The sequence below is a fragment of the Macaca nemestrina genome, chromosome 20 (assembly GCF_043159975.1).
Source record: "Macaca nemestrina isolate mMacNem1 chromosome 20, mMacNem.hap1, whole genome shotgun sequence".
Taxonomy (NCBI): domain Eukaryota; kingdom Metazoa; phylum Chordata; class Mammalia; order Primates; family Cercopithecidae; genus Macaca; species Macaca nemestrina.
In genome coordinates, this window is record NC_092144.1 from 41,738,561 (window position 1) to 41,755,110 (window position 16,550).

The window sequence follows — 16,550 nt, forward strand, 5'->3', positions numbered from 1 at the left end:
AAAACGTAGGTCTGTGGCTTTTAGCAGAGAATGAATGACAGATGGATAATTTATGATGGTCCTTGAGACCTGAACTATAATTATGAAGTATTTCTAGGTGTATATTCAGGATGCAAAGTGTAAGGAATCCAGAGCTAATGTTAATTTATTACTGACAGCTGTATATATAATAATATATCACATCTTTTCATCTTACATTCCTTCTGACTTACATCAAGCAATCTTTTCATTCATTAATAAAATCAAGTCTTGCCATTATTCTTAATGATAGAGTTCCATCTTGAACCCAGAGGACTCCTATCATTAAACTCTGTGCTTCTATATACCAGTCACCTGGAGCTCAAAAAAAGGATAAATTGAACTTCTTGTTTTACAAGCAAGGTGAAAACATCGGAAAGACGGAGCCCACTTGCTCACAGTCCCACAAGAGCTAAGTAGCAAAGTCAGGGACAATTTTTGGGTTTATTTTTCTCAGCTCACACTACCACATCCTTTTTTCCCTTTTAGCTCTTTTGCCTCCTCTCACCCTTGTACCATCTCTCCTTTTTTGAGGCAGTGTATTTTTTAAAGGTCATGATAAAAATTACAGCTTAAAGAAATACGGGCCACACATCTCGTCCAATTTTCTGTGCTGTGCCAAAGACTTACATGATTAATTCCTTCAAAAGAAATCTAATCTTATCACACCAAAGACAAGGTGTCCTTCATAAGTATTGTGGCTGGAAACAAGTAGGTCTTCCTCCAGTTTCAACTGGTTCAATGTCTCATTCAGTTTACAACCAGTCATCACCTTGGCAACTTACTCGAGGCACTGTCTTCAGTGTTCCCAAAATGTAAGCAGTGCTCCAGTTCAACTTGTAAAGCACTATGTGTCATCAAATTCCATGGTGACTTTAGGAGATACGGAGACCTATGATACTTGTAGGAGAAGCGAAACCTTTAGCCTCATCAACTAATTAACGGCCTCAAAGTAAAATAATGAGGTGTGTGGAGATAGGGATTCAGTTACCGGGTCATCTCTCATCTGGAGACACAATCAGATTCCACTGAATAGGCGCTAGATAACTGAGTAAGCGAGTTTCCTATCTATAATACTAAATCTTACTAGGATTGTTTAATTAAATCATGATAAATAACACTCTGTGGCAGGTGAGAGGTGCTGAGAAGAGTTTAGGTGAGATGTCCACAAGTTCAGTGGAACTACATCTGAATGCCTTTGCATTCTTCTGACTTAAAAATGGTGACTGTAATTTTCCAGCGAATTCTTTTCTAGGAAAAACAAATACTGAGGTTCTGTGTCCCAGGCTTTTTGAAGTTGACTTGGTTTTCCTATCAGATTCTGCACTGTATACTTTCTCAGTCTTCAGGAATTAAGGCCCTAATTCTTTCATTATCATTCCTTTCTGCCTATAATGACTTCTTCTTAATGGCTCTGGCTGTTGCAGGTACATCAGAGTAGGGAGTGGGTATCAGTGGCTGTGTCATGCTACAGTAACAAACAGAGTTCTCAAAGAACTAACATTAGAATTACCATTCCACCCAACAATCCCACTACTGGGTGCATACCCAAAGGAAGATAAATCATTTTACCGAAAAGACGCCTGCACTCCTATATTTACTGAAGCACTATTCACAATTGCAAAGACACGGAATCAACCGAAATGCCCATCAATGGTAGACTGGATAAAGAAAAAGCAGTACATATTAACAGCAAGGAATACTATGCAGCCATAAAAAAGAACAAAATCATGTCCCTTGCAGCAACATGGATGCAGCTGGAGGCCATTATCCTAAGCAAATTAATAGAGAAACAGAAAGCCCAATACTGCATGTTCTCACTTATAAGTGGGAGCTAAACATGGGGTATACATGGACATAAAGAAGAGAAAAATGAACACTGGGGACCCCAAAATGGGAGAGGCATGGACGGGGGAAAGCTTTGAAAAACTACCTGTAGGGTACCATGTTCACTATTCGGGTGAGGGAATCAATGGAAGCCCATATCTCAGTATCACGTAATATACCATGTAACAAATCTGCACATGGACCTCCCAAATCTAAAATTGAAGAAAAGGAAAAAAAAAAAAAAAAAAAAAAGGCCAGGTGTGGTGGCTCACGCCTGTAATCCCAGCACTTTGGGAGGCCAAGGTGGGTAGATCATCTGAGGTTGGGAGTTTGAGATCAGCCTGGCTGACATGGTGAAACCTCGTCTACTAAAAATACAAAATTATCTGGGAGTGGTGGCATGCACCTATAATCCCAGCTACTCAGGAGGCTGAGGCAGGAGAATCGCTTGAACCCAGCACGGGGAGGTTGCAGTGAGATGGAATCGCACCACTGCACTCCAGCCTGGGCCACAGAGTGAGACTCCGTCTCAAAAAACAACAACAAAAAATCAGCTCCAAAATCATCAGAGACTTGCTCACCCTACATATCCACCACCATGGGTCAGCTGGGGACTTAGTTCATCGTTGTCCCTCTAAGATGCTGGCTGACGGGGTGGCCGCCACCTGAAACATTGCCAGTCATCAAGCCAAAGGGAAATGTATTCTGGAGGGAACTGCACTGGCAATTAAATGCTCCAGCATGAAGGGAATGCCCTCACTCCCACACACCATCCATTCACCAACACCAGTACTGGCCACACCCCCAAGACACAGGGCCAAGAAGTTCTATCTAACCTTATGCCAGAAGAGGGACAATGGGAACTAGCTGGTGAATACCAGTAATGACCACCACAGGAACTTCAGACAAAGATACACTTTAGTTCGCTTGTTTTAGAAGTTCTTTATTTCCCTAGATTATATTATACTGTGTTTCTGCACTCTCCCTTGATCAAATAATTCTGTCATTTCGTCTGCCTACTTTCAGATTCATGGACATTACACTTAAGACATGAGTAATGAAAAGGCTCTCTTCAGATAATGATAAGCTAAGATGGTTTGTGCCAATAGCCCTAGGGAAGGAATTGTTCATATTACTTGTTTGTTCTCCCTTTCAACACTGCATATTTCTGGTTTTCCTTGACTGTTTTTTCCTTCCACCCTTCTATGCTAGTCTCCTGCTCAATCTCTTACCTTTTATTGAAAAAAAATTACTCAACATTTTATTTTTATTTCTTCATAGCTCTTTGGTCTAATTGGCAAAGGATTCTGTGGAACGGCAGAATTCTAACTTTGCGGACGGGCGCGGTGGCTCACGCCCATAACCCCAGTACTTTGGGAGGCTGAAGCGGGTGGATCCTGAGGTCAAGAGATTGAGACCATCCTGGCCAATATGGCGAAACCCCATCTCTACTAAAAATACAAAAAAAATGGCCGGGGGCGGTGGCTCACGCCTGTAATCCCAACACTTTGGGAGGCCGAGGCGGGCGGATCACGAGGTCAGGAGATCGAGACCATCCTGGCTAACATGGGGAAACCCCATCTCTACTAAAAATACAAAAAGTTAGCTGGGCGTGGTGGCGGGCGCCTGTAGTCCCAGCTACTCCGGAGGCTGAGGCAGGAGAATGGCGGGAACCCGGGAGGCGGAGCTTGTGATGAGCCGAGATCACACCACTGCACTCCAGCCTGGGTGACAGAGTGAGACTCCATCTCAAAAAAAAAAAAAGAAAGAAAGAAAAAAATTAGATGAGCCTGGTGGGGCACGCCCTGTAGTGCCAGCTACTGGGGAGGCTGAGGCAGGACAATCACTTGAACCTGGGAGGCGGAGGCTGCAGTGAGCCGAGATTGCGCCACTGCACTCCAGCCTGGGGAGAGAGTGAGACTCTGTTTCAAAAAAATAAAAATAAAAATTCTAACTTTGCTGGTTTCCTAACCCCCAAATTCAGATGAATTTGTATTCCGAAATACAGTAACAGGAATTATCAGCCTTTCTGATTCTAAATTTTGTTGGCTCTTCCTCCCAGGACCGTGGACAGCCCAGCCAGCTGTAAAGGCTTCTAAAAGATCTGGAATAGATCCCCAAGAGGTATCTCACCAAACGAGTCCATTCCATTACAATGGCCAGAATCTTCAGTTTTACTTCCTTGCTCATGTCCACCGCTCACCCGGAGTCCAGAACCAAGCACCACGCTGAGTAGTTCCTAATACGGCAAAACTATCCAGCATTTTTGGTGAAATTGGCTGGAAAGCTTCACTCAGTCCGTTTTTCACTGTTAGCAGGGGAACCACCCTAGTATCTTTCATAAAACAGATCCGAATGACAAACACCATCATGCCCTCGGAGGGCTGAGGTTGTGTTACTGGGTCTGGTCCTACCAACCCTGAAAATTCTGAATCTCTCAAGCAAAGAGATTTCCCCCCCAGCCCTTGTCCTTAACAGGCACCCCTTAAAGCCAGGCTGCGAATCTGGCTAGGACCTCTATATTTTAGCCAAGAACACCTCAAAATGTACAGTCCTACCAAAAGAACTAATACAAATCTAGAAGCACAAGTCTAAAGAAAAAAAAAAAAACAATGCTCATTGTTGAAAACCAATTGCGGGGTGAGTGGGGTGATAAGGCTAGCCCAGAGCGGATTTAGGCGACATGGGGAGATGCCAAAGTGAATACAAGGTGACTTCTAAACCTAGACGTCTGGAAGGGGCCGTAAGAGCCAGACAACTGGGCCCGAACCCCGCCTGAGAGCCGGGATTTGCAAGGGCCTAAGCCGGCTAGGAAGCCTCCCTCTCGCAGGTCCAGCCTCAGCGGCCCGGGATGCCCGGGGGCGGGGCCTGAGCCTCGCCCCGCCCCCGCTGCCCGCCATTCGGGTCACCTGACCCACTGGCGGCTCACGTGATCCATCCCCAGCGCCGCCATTTTGGAGCTCCGGATGAGGAGGGGGAAAGCGGGGGAAAAGAGGGAAAAGAGCCGGGAGAGAGGTGGGCAAGGACGAGGGCGAGGGCACGGCCGGGTCCTGGCTGGCCAAACGAGGCTCGCGGAAGCAGCAGCCGCCGCCTGACCGCAGGTACCGCGCCCCGGGGCCGCCCCTCCGCCCGCTGTTAGCGCCGCCGCCGGCCATGTGCATCCTCCCCTCAGGCCTCTGCCGGCGCTCGCTTCCTCCTCAGCCGGCCGAGCCCCTCCCGGTGCTAGCCACAAGCCCCAAGTTCCGTGTCCCGGTTCTGTCTTCTGTGCAGCAAGGCCTGCGGAGACTCCGGGCTTGCCCTGCAGCTGGGGGTGGGGGGAACCCGCTGCTCCCCGCATACTGTCACCAGCCCTGCCCGCCTGCAGGCCCGCCCGCAGGCGTTGCTTCCTTCTGCGGACGTGAGATCGTTTAGGCCAGCCGGGATGGACCCAGCAGCGATGTTCTCACAGCATCTTTTGATTAATTTTCTAAGCCCCCGCATTCCCCACCCATCACCTCAGTCCTTTAGCCAGTGCGTGGTGTAGAAAAAGCTAGTACGGAAACGCAGTCCTGGTCTTCTGCATTTATTACCGTCCTCTGGAGATAGAATGATATCTCCAGAGATCACGGAGACCATCAGGGAAAGTTCCCACCTCTTAAGACCTGGGGCATCGGAATGAATGGTTTGTGTAGAAGGCCGGGATGATTAATAAGGTGGAGGCCACTTTCCCAACCCCAAGGCGGTCTTTTTAAGTTTCTGCAGTGGGCTGTAATTTGCTATCAGTCTGCATCGCTCTTCTCAGGCAATTACTGGATTTATCACCTCTTCGAGTTTGCACTTCCTCCAGTACTCTGCTCTCACTCAGAGTATGGGTTGCGTTATTGATTAAAAGAAAGCCTGGCCCTTCATTCCTTTACCTCACTAACTCGTTGAAAATTAACTTCAGGGGAGCCCTAAAGATGTTTTTTCTGCCCTGGCAGTGAGCTATTTTACTTAACTGTAATCGATAAGGTAGTTGCATTGTAGGTGAAACGAATAAGCATTTTTTTATCTTTTAGATTTATTCTAGCCAGTATAAGAAACAGTGGCAAAGAAATGTAGGACCAGAGTAGGAAACTGCATTAGAAGATATATAGGTCACACCACTGTGTCATATCTTTTTACGCTGTTTTTCTGCCTATTGTGCTTGCAAAATTTGCAGAATCACTCGTTAGATTGTGTTTTTAGTTTAGATTAAAATAGCAATGTGCAATTTATTGTTCCATTGTCATTAGAAAATGGTGTCAGTAAAAGCAATCGTGTAGAGTCCAGTACGTAAATTCTGAGGTAAAACAAAATACACAATTATTGGGAGAAGTTTCTAGAGCTATTTTTTCCTAACTTTTGCAAAACCCTCAAGTCGGCTTGTTAGATAAATTATTTAAATTTGCATTACGTAATGGGGTTGCATGAACATTCCTCTGAATTTCTTTTTACATGGAATATTGAGACATTTTTCACTGCCAAAAAAATCGTTACTTTGTTTCACCAAGAAAGAGAAATGTTTTGATACTATATACTTTCGTTCTTGGCCACAGCTGGATTTTGAAGATTGATCCAAGGGACTGTGTTAATATCAGGAATTGATTTGAAAGACACTGGCTCTGCCACTTAACAGCCATGTAACCTTGGGTAAGTCACTTAAACCACACTGAGTGTTTCCTTATTTATAAGATTGTATAACCCACCTAGCCTGTCCCAAAGAGTTATGAGGATCAGATACCACTAACATGTTTGATAGAGCCTAGCTGTAAGGAGCTGTTACTCTTTTCAGTATTGATATTTTGTACATGTTTAGTCTCATTGAGAATTAAGAGGAAAATTGGTGTATTAGAGAAAGCATGGCTTTAGAATGAGATCGGCCTGGATTCCTGTTCTTAAACCAGTTACCACTTTGTGTCTGTGAGTCTCAGATTCCTCATCTGCAAAAAAAAAAAACACAAAATTTGAATATTACACAAAATCTACAGAGGCATTACTCCCTAGACTTGCACCTCATGGGCGAGGATTTCCTCAGTCATTTTTGTAGTCTCCAGCACTCTGGTTGGCACATTATAGGTGCTCAATAAATGATAGTAAATCTGAATATTGGTTAATGTTAGTTAGACCTTATGTCTTCATTGCAGCTGCCAAATTAGAATATTCTCTCAGGCTATGTGCCAACTAAGAAACTCGAGACTATGAAACTCCGTATACTTGTGATATTTATACTCATTTTTTTCTTAGTGGTAATTAATAATTACCTTGGACTCAGAAGATTTTAAATCAGATAAAGTATAGCCAATATAGTGAGTTAAATCTATAAATAATGTGTAAGCAGTTTCCAGGTAACTTTATAGACAGTTTATAATTCAGGGACCTGAAAGTTCATCTAGCTTCACCCTCTTGTTTTACATCTGAGCAATCTCAAACTCACAGAGACAGTGACTTGCCTAAGGTCACACAGCTAATTGAGGGCACTTTAGGGGAGGGACCCTTGAGCTTATGTCCCCTGCCTTCTTTTGGCTGGAGCAAAATAAATGTGTCATATTTTAGAATTACAATAATCTGGAAGAATGGGGAATTTATTGGCCATTACTTCTATAGCACAATTTTTTTTTTTTTTTTCATTTTGGAAAAAAATTCTTGTTCTGAAAGAGAAGGTTCTTTTGTATTGTATTGTACTGTTCTTCATATATACACAGAAAATTATAGCCTTTTCTCCAGGCCCAGATAGATTGTTCACCTTGATTTTACTCATGATAACCATACTACTGTAACTATAAGGAACTAATTAGATACACAAATCACCAAATAGCAAATTATAAGGAAATGAAGACAACTGAAATAATTTGGCTCCTAACTTTTTGTGAGAAAGATATTAATGAGAAGCGTTTGCCTGTGGAATACTGTTGTCAAGGAAAGATTTGAGAGAGTTGGTGGAAAGGGTTATAGAACTTTTCTGGTTTGGGATAAAACTTTTGTTTATTACTTATTTATTTGTAACAATTTAATATATTTAATGTTGTTATGTCTAAACATTCCAAACAAGAAATCTCCTGTTTTGCTAATGCCTGTCGTCGTCTTTCCTCCTAGTGAACTTTCATATTCAGCCGTATCGATCTTTTCACTTACCCCCAGATAGCATGCTTATTCTCACTTCTAAAAATACAGTCACGTCATGGCTGCTTTTCTGGTCACTGCTACCCTTGTGTCAACTTGTATCAGCAGTATTCCAAGGAAGCAAATGGCATGTTGAAATGAGGATAATTCAAGGAAGGTATATTTACAAAGATATTAGTAATAAAGGTGTTGGACTTCAATAAGCAAACCACAGCATAATGCAGTTATCTGGAGCTAGCAGCATTAGGAGAGGGAGAGGTATCAGAATCCGAAGAAGGGTCTTGGAGAGCAGCCTACCTGGAAAGAAATAGCCTTCTATTGAGGAACATGGCCAATCCAAGGTGACTTAGAGATAGAGAACCAGGACAATGAATATTCTGATCTCACTCTGCTACCTCCCTCTGATCTGTCATGGTTCTTCATTGGCTGACCTCAACCAGAAAGCAGAGGGCAGGGGAGCCTAGTGATGTAATCCCTCTGACACAGAGCAGAATGGAAAGGAGGATACAGTGAGCCTGGAGGGCAAATGGATGATGTCTGGCATGCTACCCATCCTTTGGGAACCAGTGGACATTTTAACCTCTCCACGAAGCTTTTGCTTACCTTGCTAGCCCAAAGGAGCTCTTCAGTCTCTTTCGGGATTTAGTCATTGACTGTTGCCTTTTATTTTACCTTGTGTACTATTGCATTGTTTAAACGCCGTTACTTTTTAACTTCCAAATGTTTGCCTTATCCATTCAACTCAGTTTTAAACTACAAGTATTAAGAATATAAAATTTTTCCTGATACTTTGCCTTGCGCCTTGCATGTAACAATTTGCTTGTTACATGCACACACATATTTGTATTTCTGCATTAGTGGTCTAAGTAAAATTTCTGGGATTCTAAGGAATCAAGAAATTTGAAAAGTTGGCCATAAGGTAACTTGCCCTCTGTGTATACTTTATTATGAGCTGTTTAGCCTTTTTATTATGAAAAATGTTAAACATTTATATAAGTAGAAAGAACAGTGAATTCCTAGGTACTCATCATTCAACTTTAATTACAGAATTAGTCATTCTTACTTTATTCTCATCCTCTCCACCCTACCACTGCACTATCACCAAGGTAATTATTTTACATGGATCTCTTGGAGGCCAAGGAAAGTATGCAGATTGTCATAGTTTATGTTGTCATCACTATTGAGCCACTGACATTGTGTGTGTACTCCTTATCTCATCTCTTTTGTTCAGATTTACTTCACTTGACACGCAATCTCATATATATGTGTATGTGTGTCACACACGCACATACATATCATACATATATGTATTTCTGCATTAGTGGTCTAAGTAAAATTTTTGTGAAAATTGGAAGAGTTGGACTTAGAGTAGCTTCCCCTCTGTGTATACTTTATTATGAGCTGTTTAACCTTTTTTTTTTTTTTTAAACAGAGACTCGTTTTTATGAGATTAACCTGTGCATTGGTTTTGCATGTGGACCCAAACTGGTTTTTCAGGTGTTTCCTGACGTATTTTATGTTGTCATATCTGTTTTATAGCTGCCATTACTGTACTTATCCCCAAATGTATGCAGCCTTTAAAATGAGATACTTACATAAATGTTCAGGGAAAATTGGAGCATCTGCTGCAAATTTCCATTAGCTCTTAATGCCTGAGCAGACACAACTTTAAAAATCTGAATGTTTTGTCAGATTCTTTTGTATTAGTCTTTTTCTTGAGTTCAGATGAACTCCTCCTTTTCTTCATTTCACTTTCTTTTTAAGGTACACACTGAAATATCCACAGGGAGCAATTTGCACTGGTCTGTGTCACTTCTCTTATATCATTAAGTAGAAGAGAGATAACATGAGTCACCTTCGTAACCCTATGGGTGTGCAAAGTCTCTTGAACAAACATTCACTTGTTAACCTCCAGATGATCAGTCAGCCTACGTGGGTGTTACATTTCATGGGGAAGGAGACCTTAGATCTACAGTAGAGAGCCGTATCATGTTCAGAAAATTGAATGTTTGGGGATTCCTATTATTAAACTTATTATTTAACCAATTTGCATTTAACCATTGAACTGACAGAAATAAGGCCTTAAGTTAATCACCTTAAAGGGAAATCAGTAGTCACATGAAGAGCCCCAGCTCCCCTTGGCCTAAAAATGTGGAATTGTAAGACAATAAAGCAACTTAGGAAGTCACAAAAGGGTTTTTCTAAGGAAACAAATTGTTCCCCCATTGGTCTCCTCTTTAATGACTTGCAGCTGAGCGAAGAGATCTAAAAAGACTTTTGTTCCTTTTACCTGAGAAAGATGAAACAGAACTAGTATTTTGAGAGATTGTTTAAGGGAGAGTGGCTGAAGGACCACAGGCCTTTGGGAGCCAGGGTAGCTGTCATTGTTGGAATGGCCATGGAATGCATTTTCTGCTGTGAGGGCAGCAAGAGACAGCTAGTAGCAAAGAGAAAAAAGCTGATGCCATAGGGCAGAGTATTGTTAGGAAGAAGGGAAGAAGTAGTACTGAAGAAGCCAAGAGTAAAGTGTTTGCATTTTTGCCTGATGTGGACATAGATCTAGAAAGCTGGCTTGCCAGAAGGAGTAGAAAATGAAGAAAAGCCATAGCTGCTGCCCAGAGTTGTGGGCGACCTGGCACTGAAGCTGGTCAGCACTGTGTGTGTGGGGGGGGGCGGTGGGGAGGAAGGGCGGAGCCTGGCAGGACATTAGGTATCATCTTGGCAGGGCCTGAAGGGCCCTTATATGTTGATTCAGCCATGCGGGGAAGAACAGCCATGATTCACCACCTAAAATAAGAATTCAGAGCCTGGGACTGAAGTTTAAGAATAGTGTGGTCTCTGGTCTATAGCTAGTGCCACTAAAAATTTTTGTTGGCATTTATTGAATGTTGTGAGTAAGATTCCAGAATGCACCTAAAATGTGGAAAAACAAAACTTGTTGCTGGAAAAAAGCCTAAACTTAAAAATGTGATCCAAGTCAACAAATTAATCTCACTTTAAGCCAAAGGAAATGTTTGAGATGAAAGTACTGCCAGGAAATATAAAGAGTATTCTAGACTTAGGCAGGAAGATTTATGGGTATTTTATGTTTAGTGACTTCCTCAGCCATAATGCATTATTAGAACGAACAAATAACCCCTTCTAAGGAAACTCTGTTCATATCTGGACCTGAAACACAACTGGGATATCAATTTTTTCCTTCTCTGATGTCCCTTACCCTTTCAGGAAAAAAAAAAAACAAGAGAAAACAAAAAAAAACCCCATATATGTGGATATGAGTAACAGTTGGCCACTAATATGACCTCTAGAAAAAAACCACAGGATAGTTTGTGGTTTATCTTCAGGAAGATGAAGGAAGTAAAAGTAGGAACTAGATCACTGCTTTTATTTAATTTCATTTATATAGTACTTTCCCAAATTCACTATGCCCTGTACAAACTACATGACTGTAGTTTCACAATTCCAAAGATTTAGGGAGAAAATAAACAAATCTGTGATTTTAGTAATAAAACTGCAGCTGTATTTAGTATAAGAAATAGTCTCTCAAGAATTGTATCAGTCATTGACTTTACAGAGTGATATTTCACAGTAACTGGAGGAGTTTCACATGCCTTGAGAATGGCTATGCTCCTTTAATCAAGGAATAGGAGTCTTTTTTTTTTCTTTCTTTCTTTCTTGGCATTGTGCAAAAGGGAGCGAGTCCTTTTAGTCCTGCTGGATGCTGAAGGCAAAGAAAGTGAAGAAAAATGGAGAAAAATATCATCATTTCCAAAGAAATAAGTGATAGAGGGGAGTATCTTTATCATTAGTCTTGATAGAAGATTGCATTCTAAAGAGAAATTCTAACCAATTTAAATCTATACTGGGGATCGCCAGGTGTGTGGACGTGGAGCTTCCAGCGTGGAAAATACTTAGGTTAGATTTGACACTAAAATTCGCTTATATTTCCTAAATACATGCCTGTAATTATCCTGTAACCTGGAATTTTTGTTTTACATTATCCTTTTTAGATATGGAAGAAAGTAGCAGTGTTGCCATGTTGGTGCCAGATATTGGGGAACAGGAAGCTGTATTGACTGCTGAAAGTATCATCAGTCCTTCATTGGAAATTGATGAACAAAGAAAAACTAAACCAGATCCATTAATCCACGTTATCCAGAAGTTAAGCAAGATAGTGGAAAATGAGAAGTCACAAAAATGTCTTTTAATTGGGAAGAAACGCCCACGTTCAAGTGCTGCAACGCACTCTCTTGAAACACAAGAACTTTGTGAGATTCCGGCTAAAGTAACCCAGTCACCTGCTGCTGATACTAGAAGAGCTGAGATGTCACAAACAAATTTTAACCCTGACACTCTTGCCCAGAATGAGGGGAAGGCTATGTCTTATCAGTGTAGCCTTTGTAAGTTTTTGTCATCATCTTTTTCCGTGTTAAAAGATCATATTAAGCAGCATGGTCAGCAGAATGAAGTGATATTAATGTGCTCAGAGTGCCATATTACATCTAGAAGCCAGGAGGAACTTGAAGCTCATGTGGTGAATGACCATGACAATGATGCCAATAGCCACACCCCATCCAAAGCCCAACAGTGCATAAGCCCCTCCAACTCTTTATGTCGGAAAACCACAGAAAGAAATGAAACCATTCCAGACATCCCAGTAAGTGTGGACAATCTACAGACTCATACTGTCCAAACTGCATCTGTGGCAGAAATGGGTAAGAGGAAATGGTATGCATACGAACAGTACGGCATGTATCGATGCTTGTTTTGTAGTTATACTTGTGGCCAGCAGAGAATGTTGAAAACACATGCTTGGAAACATGCTGGGGAGGTTGATTGCTCTTATCCAATCTTTGAAAATGAAAATGAGCCCCTAGGCCTGCTGGATTCTTCAGCAGCCACTGCGCCTGGTGGGGTCGATGCAGTGGTCATTGCTATTGGAGACAGTGAACTGAGTATCCACAATGGGCCATCAGTGCAAGTGCAGATTTGCAGCTCAGAGCAATTATCATCTTCATCTCCTTTAGAACAGAGTGCAGAAAGAGGAATACACCTAAGTCAATCAGTTACCCTGGACCCCAATGAGGAAGAAATGCTGGAAGTGATTTCTGATGCAGAGGAGAATCTGATTGCTGATAGCCTACTTACATCAGCACAGAAAATCATCAGCAGCAGCCCCAATAAAAAAGGGCATGTTAACGTGATAGTAGAGCGATTGCCAAGTGCTGAAGAAACCCTTTCACAGAAGCGCTTCCTCATGAACACTGAAATGGAGGAAGGGAAGGACCTGAGCCCGACAGAAGCCCAGATTAGGTGCGAAGGAACGGATGATGTTTATCGTGCTGATAAATGTACTGTTGATATTGGGGGATTGATCATAGGCTGGAGCAGTTCAGAGGAGAAAGATGAGTTAATAAATAAAGGACTGGCCACTGATGAGAATGCTCCACCAGGCCGGAGAAGGACAAATTCTGAGTCTCTTCGATTACACTCATTAGCTGCAGAAGCCCTTGTCACAATGCCTATAAGAGCTGCAGAGTTGACAAGAGCCAACCTGGGGCACTATGGAGATATAAACCTTTTAGATCCAGATACTAGTCAAAGGCAAGTAGATAGTACATTGGCAGCATACTCAAAAATTATGTCGCCACTTAAAAACTCTTCAGATGGATTAACTAGTCTTAACCAAAGCAACTCCACCTTGGTAGCACTCCCAGAGGGTAGGCAGGAATTGTCAGATGGGCAAGTTAAGACAGGCATCAGCATGTCCTTACTCACTGTCATTGAAAAATTGAGAGAGAGGACAGATCAAAACGCTTCAGACGACGACATTTTGAAAGAGTTGCAGGACAACGCCCAGTGCCAACCCAACAGCGATACAAATTTGTCCGGAAACAACGTGGTGGAATACATCCCGAATGCTGAACGACCCTACCGTTGCCGCCTGTGTCATTACACAAGTGGCAACAAGGGCTACATCAAGCAGCACTTACGAGTCCATCGACAGAGACAGCCTTATCAGTGTCCTATCTGTGAGCACATAGCAGACAACAGCAAAGATTTGGAGAGCCACATGATCCACCACTGTAAGACAAGAATATACCAGTGCAAGCAGTGTGAAGAATCCTTCCATTATAAGGTAAGCATTGGTTCAGGAAGTCTTTCAGAGGACCTTAGCATCTTAGAGTGAGAAGGGAACTTTGTAGATCTAGTCCAACCACCTCATTTTATAGATAAGGAAACTGGGTCCCAGAAAAGTTGGATAATTTGCCCAAGGGGATCCCAACTTATCAGTATTAAAGTTGGGACTGAAATCTAGGTCTTCAGAATTTCTGCTGTAGAATCCTTTGCCCTGCCTGCTGCCTCCTTAACAGCCTCTGTGTTTTGAGTGTGTATAGTTTATTTAAAGTGTTGATTTTCTGTTGCAAGAGAATTATAGGGAGTGTGTAGTGGATTGACATCATACATACGTTTGACTTAAATTTAACCGTACATCATCACGACAAAAAAATACGTATTTTTCATCTTATATGGCCCCAAAATAACAGGCATTCAGTTCAGCTTCTGCACAACCAACAGTGATGTGTGTCATTGCAGAAGGAAAAATGGGCTATAGTGGACCTATTGAAAGGCACTGTCATGGAAATAGAATCGTGTGTCATGTTTTATGGGCAGGGTAAAGAACTTTCAAAGTTATTTTGACTGTCTGATTTTTATCAAGTGCTGACCTTATCAAAACCAACATCCTGTATGAAGTGCTATTTTGTAAAGGAAACTCTTGAATCATTGGTTTAGAACTTTTCTTCTTCAGTGGGCCAGGTGACTCCTTGAAAATGTATTACAAGTGTTATCCTAAGGGCTAATTAGAAGGTAGACTTTTTCCCTCAGATTACCGAGAGCTGGGGTCTAGCTGTAATAAAAAGGTAACAGGAGGGAGGCCGAGGCGGGCGGAGCACAAGGTCAGGAGATCGAGACCATCCTTGCTAACACTGTGAAACCCCGTCTCTGCTAAAAATACAAAACCTTAGCCAGGCATGGTGGTGGGCACCTGTAGTCCCAGCTCCTCGGGAGGCTGAGGCAAGAGAGTGGCGTGAGCCCGGGAGATGGAGCTTGCAGTGAGCTGAGATCGTGCCACTGCACTCCAGCCTGGGCAGCAGAGCGAAACTCCGTCTCTAAACAACCAGACAAACAAACAAAAAGGTAACAGGAATAAAAAAGCCCTTGAGTCTGAGGTTCACTGCTTCTCAGATTACACTCATGAAATTCCAAGGAGGACATCCACATAGGCTGCAAAGACAAGTTCCACAAGTCTCCAGGAGTTTCTTTTGCTGCTGAGCTCTTCATTCGTGGGAATGGAAGTAGAGGAGACAGGATGTCCTTGGAGGAGCACTTCCAGTTAGGTCTCTTACACATTAAGATATTTAAATGAAAAATTAGGAGTCTGGCGATTACAGATTGGATTTATTTTTGTGAAGTTGCATTATTCTGAACACTGCTGGTTCCTCTGGGCCTACCAGTGTTTCAGTAAATACGGACACGCCCTGCGTAATCACTTAAGAAAGCGGTGACTTCCTTTCAGAGAATATGAAGAGGAACTGTCCATTGCATGATGTTATGATTTGCTAATGTACCTCTTTCTATAAATTGTCAAATGTGTCAAATGATCTTTTAGCAGACTTGATTTTAAAATACGGTAATTCGTTGTACTAGGCCATGAAAGCAATGAACTCGTTCTTCTACAGCCTCCTAAGAGTTGGACATGTATATTTATTGAAAATTACATATTTCTTTCCACTTTTTAGAGTCAGTTGAGGAATCATGAGAGAGAACAGCACAGTCTTCCAGATACCTTGTCAATAGCAACTTCTAATGAGCCAAGAATTTCCAGTGATACAGCTGATGGAAAATGTGTCCAGGAAGGTATCTATGTATTTTGTTATATAGGCTGCAGTGACTCGCACATGATGTAAAAGTGCCCTTAGTTGTCATGACTGGTTATTTTCAGGGCAAAAGCCTATATTCTTCTCCATTTTTGTACCATGGATGTGAGTGAATCTGATCTCTGTTTCTGACGAAATGCCAAGTACTGAATGAAGCAGATGATTACTAGGTCCTAGGTGAGAAGCCCTAGATAGTAAGGATTCATCTTCAGCTTTGTAGGTAGATATTGCAGTTGAAACTTAAGCGCCCCTTAGAAGGTGATGTACCAGAAAGCCAGAAAAGCTACAACATGGAAAACAGGCCTCCCTTCCCTCTCTCGGCACCAGTTGACCTACTGAGAACAGAGCTTTTGCAGATGGTAGGCCCCCACCCCAAACTTTAACTGGGGCTTCCCGCTGTGATCTTATTCTTACCCAAGTATGACTGCCAGATTTCATCTGCATTATTTAAAAAAAAAAAATACTCACACATAGACACACAAGATCTTTTTATGTACTAGTTAGGTAGCAGTCTACCGAGTTTCTGGTAATAGGAATATTAGAATCGAAAGATTTAATTAGAGCTCCATGAAAAGGCGGATGCCACATCCAGAGAATTAAGTATAAAGTGTACTAAGCTGTGCCGCTTTGGTTCAGCTCACTTAA

The 16,550-nt window shown here is 42.1% G+C and overlaps 1 protein-coding gene across 2 annotated transcripts in view; it reads left to right on the plus strand.

Moving 5' to 3' along the window:
- The first annotated feature begins 4,784 nt into the window (after positions 1-4,784).
- Positions 4,785-16,550, plus strand: part of LOC105495601 (zinc finger protein 507) — a 37,930-nt gene continuing 26,164 nt past the window's right edge. Inside the window, exons 1-4 of one of the 2 annotated variants that reach the window (XM_011765346.2) lie at positions 4,809-4,946; positions 6,402-6,495; positions 11,976-14,104; positions 15,768-15,885. In XM_011765346.2, the coding sequence (XP_011763648.2) occupies positions 11,978-14,104; positions 15,768-15,885 (2,245 nt within the window). In that variant the 5' untranslated portion in view covers positions 4,809-4,946; positions 6,402-6,495; positions 11,976-11,977. Of the gene's footprint in view, positions 4,947-6,401; positions 6,496-11,975; positions 14,105-15,767; positions 15,886-16,550 lie in introns of both variants that reach the window. The other variant, XM_011765347.2, reaches the window with a different exon arrangement.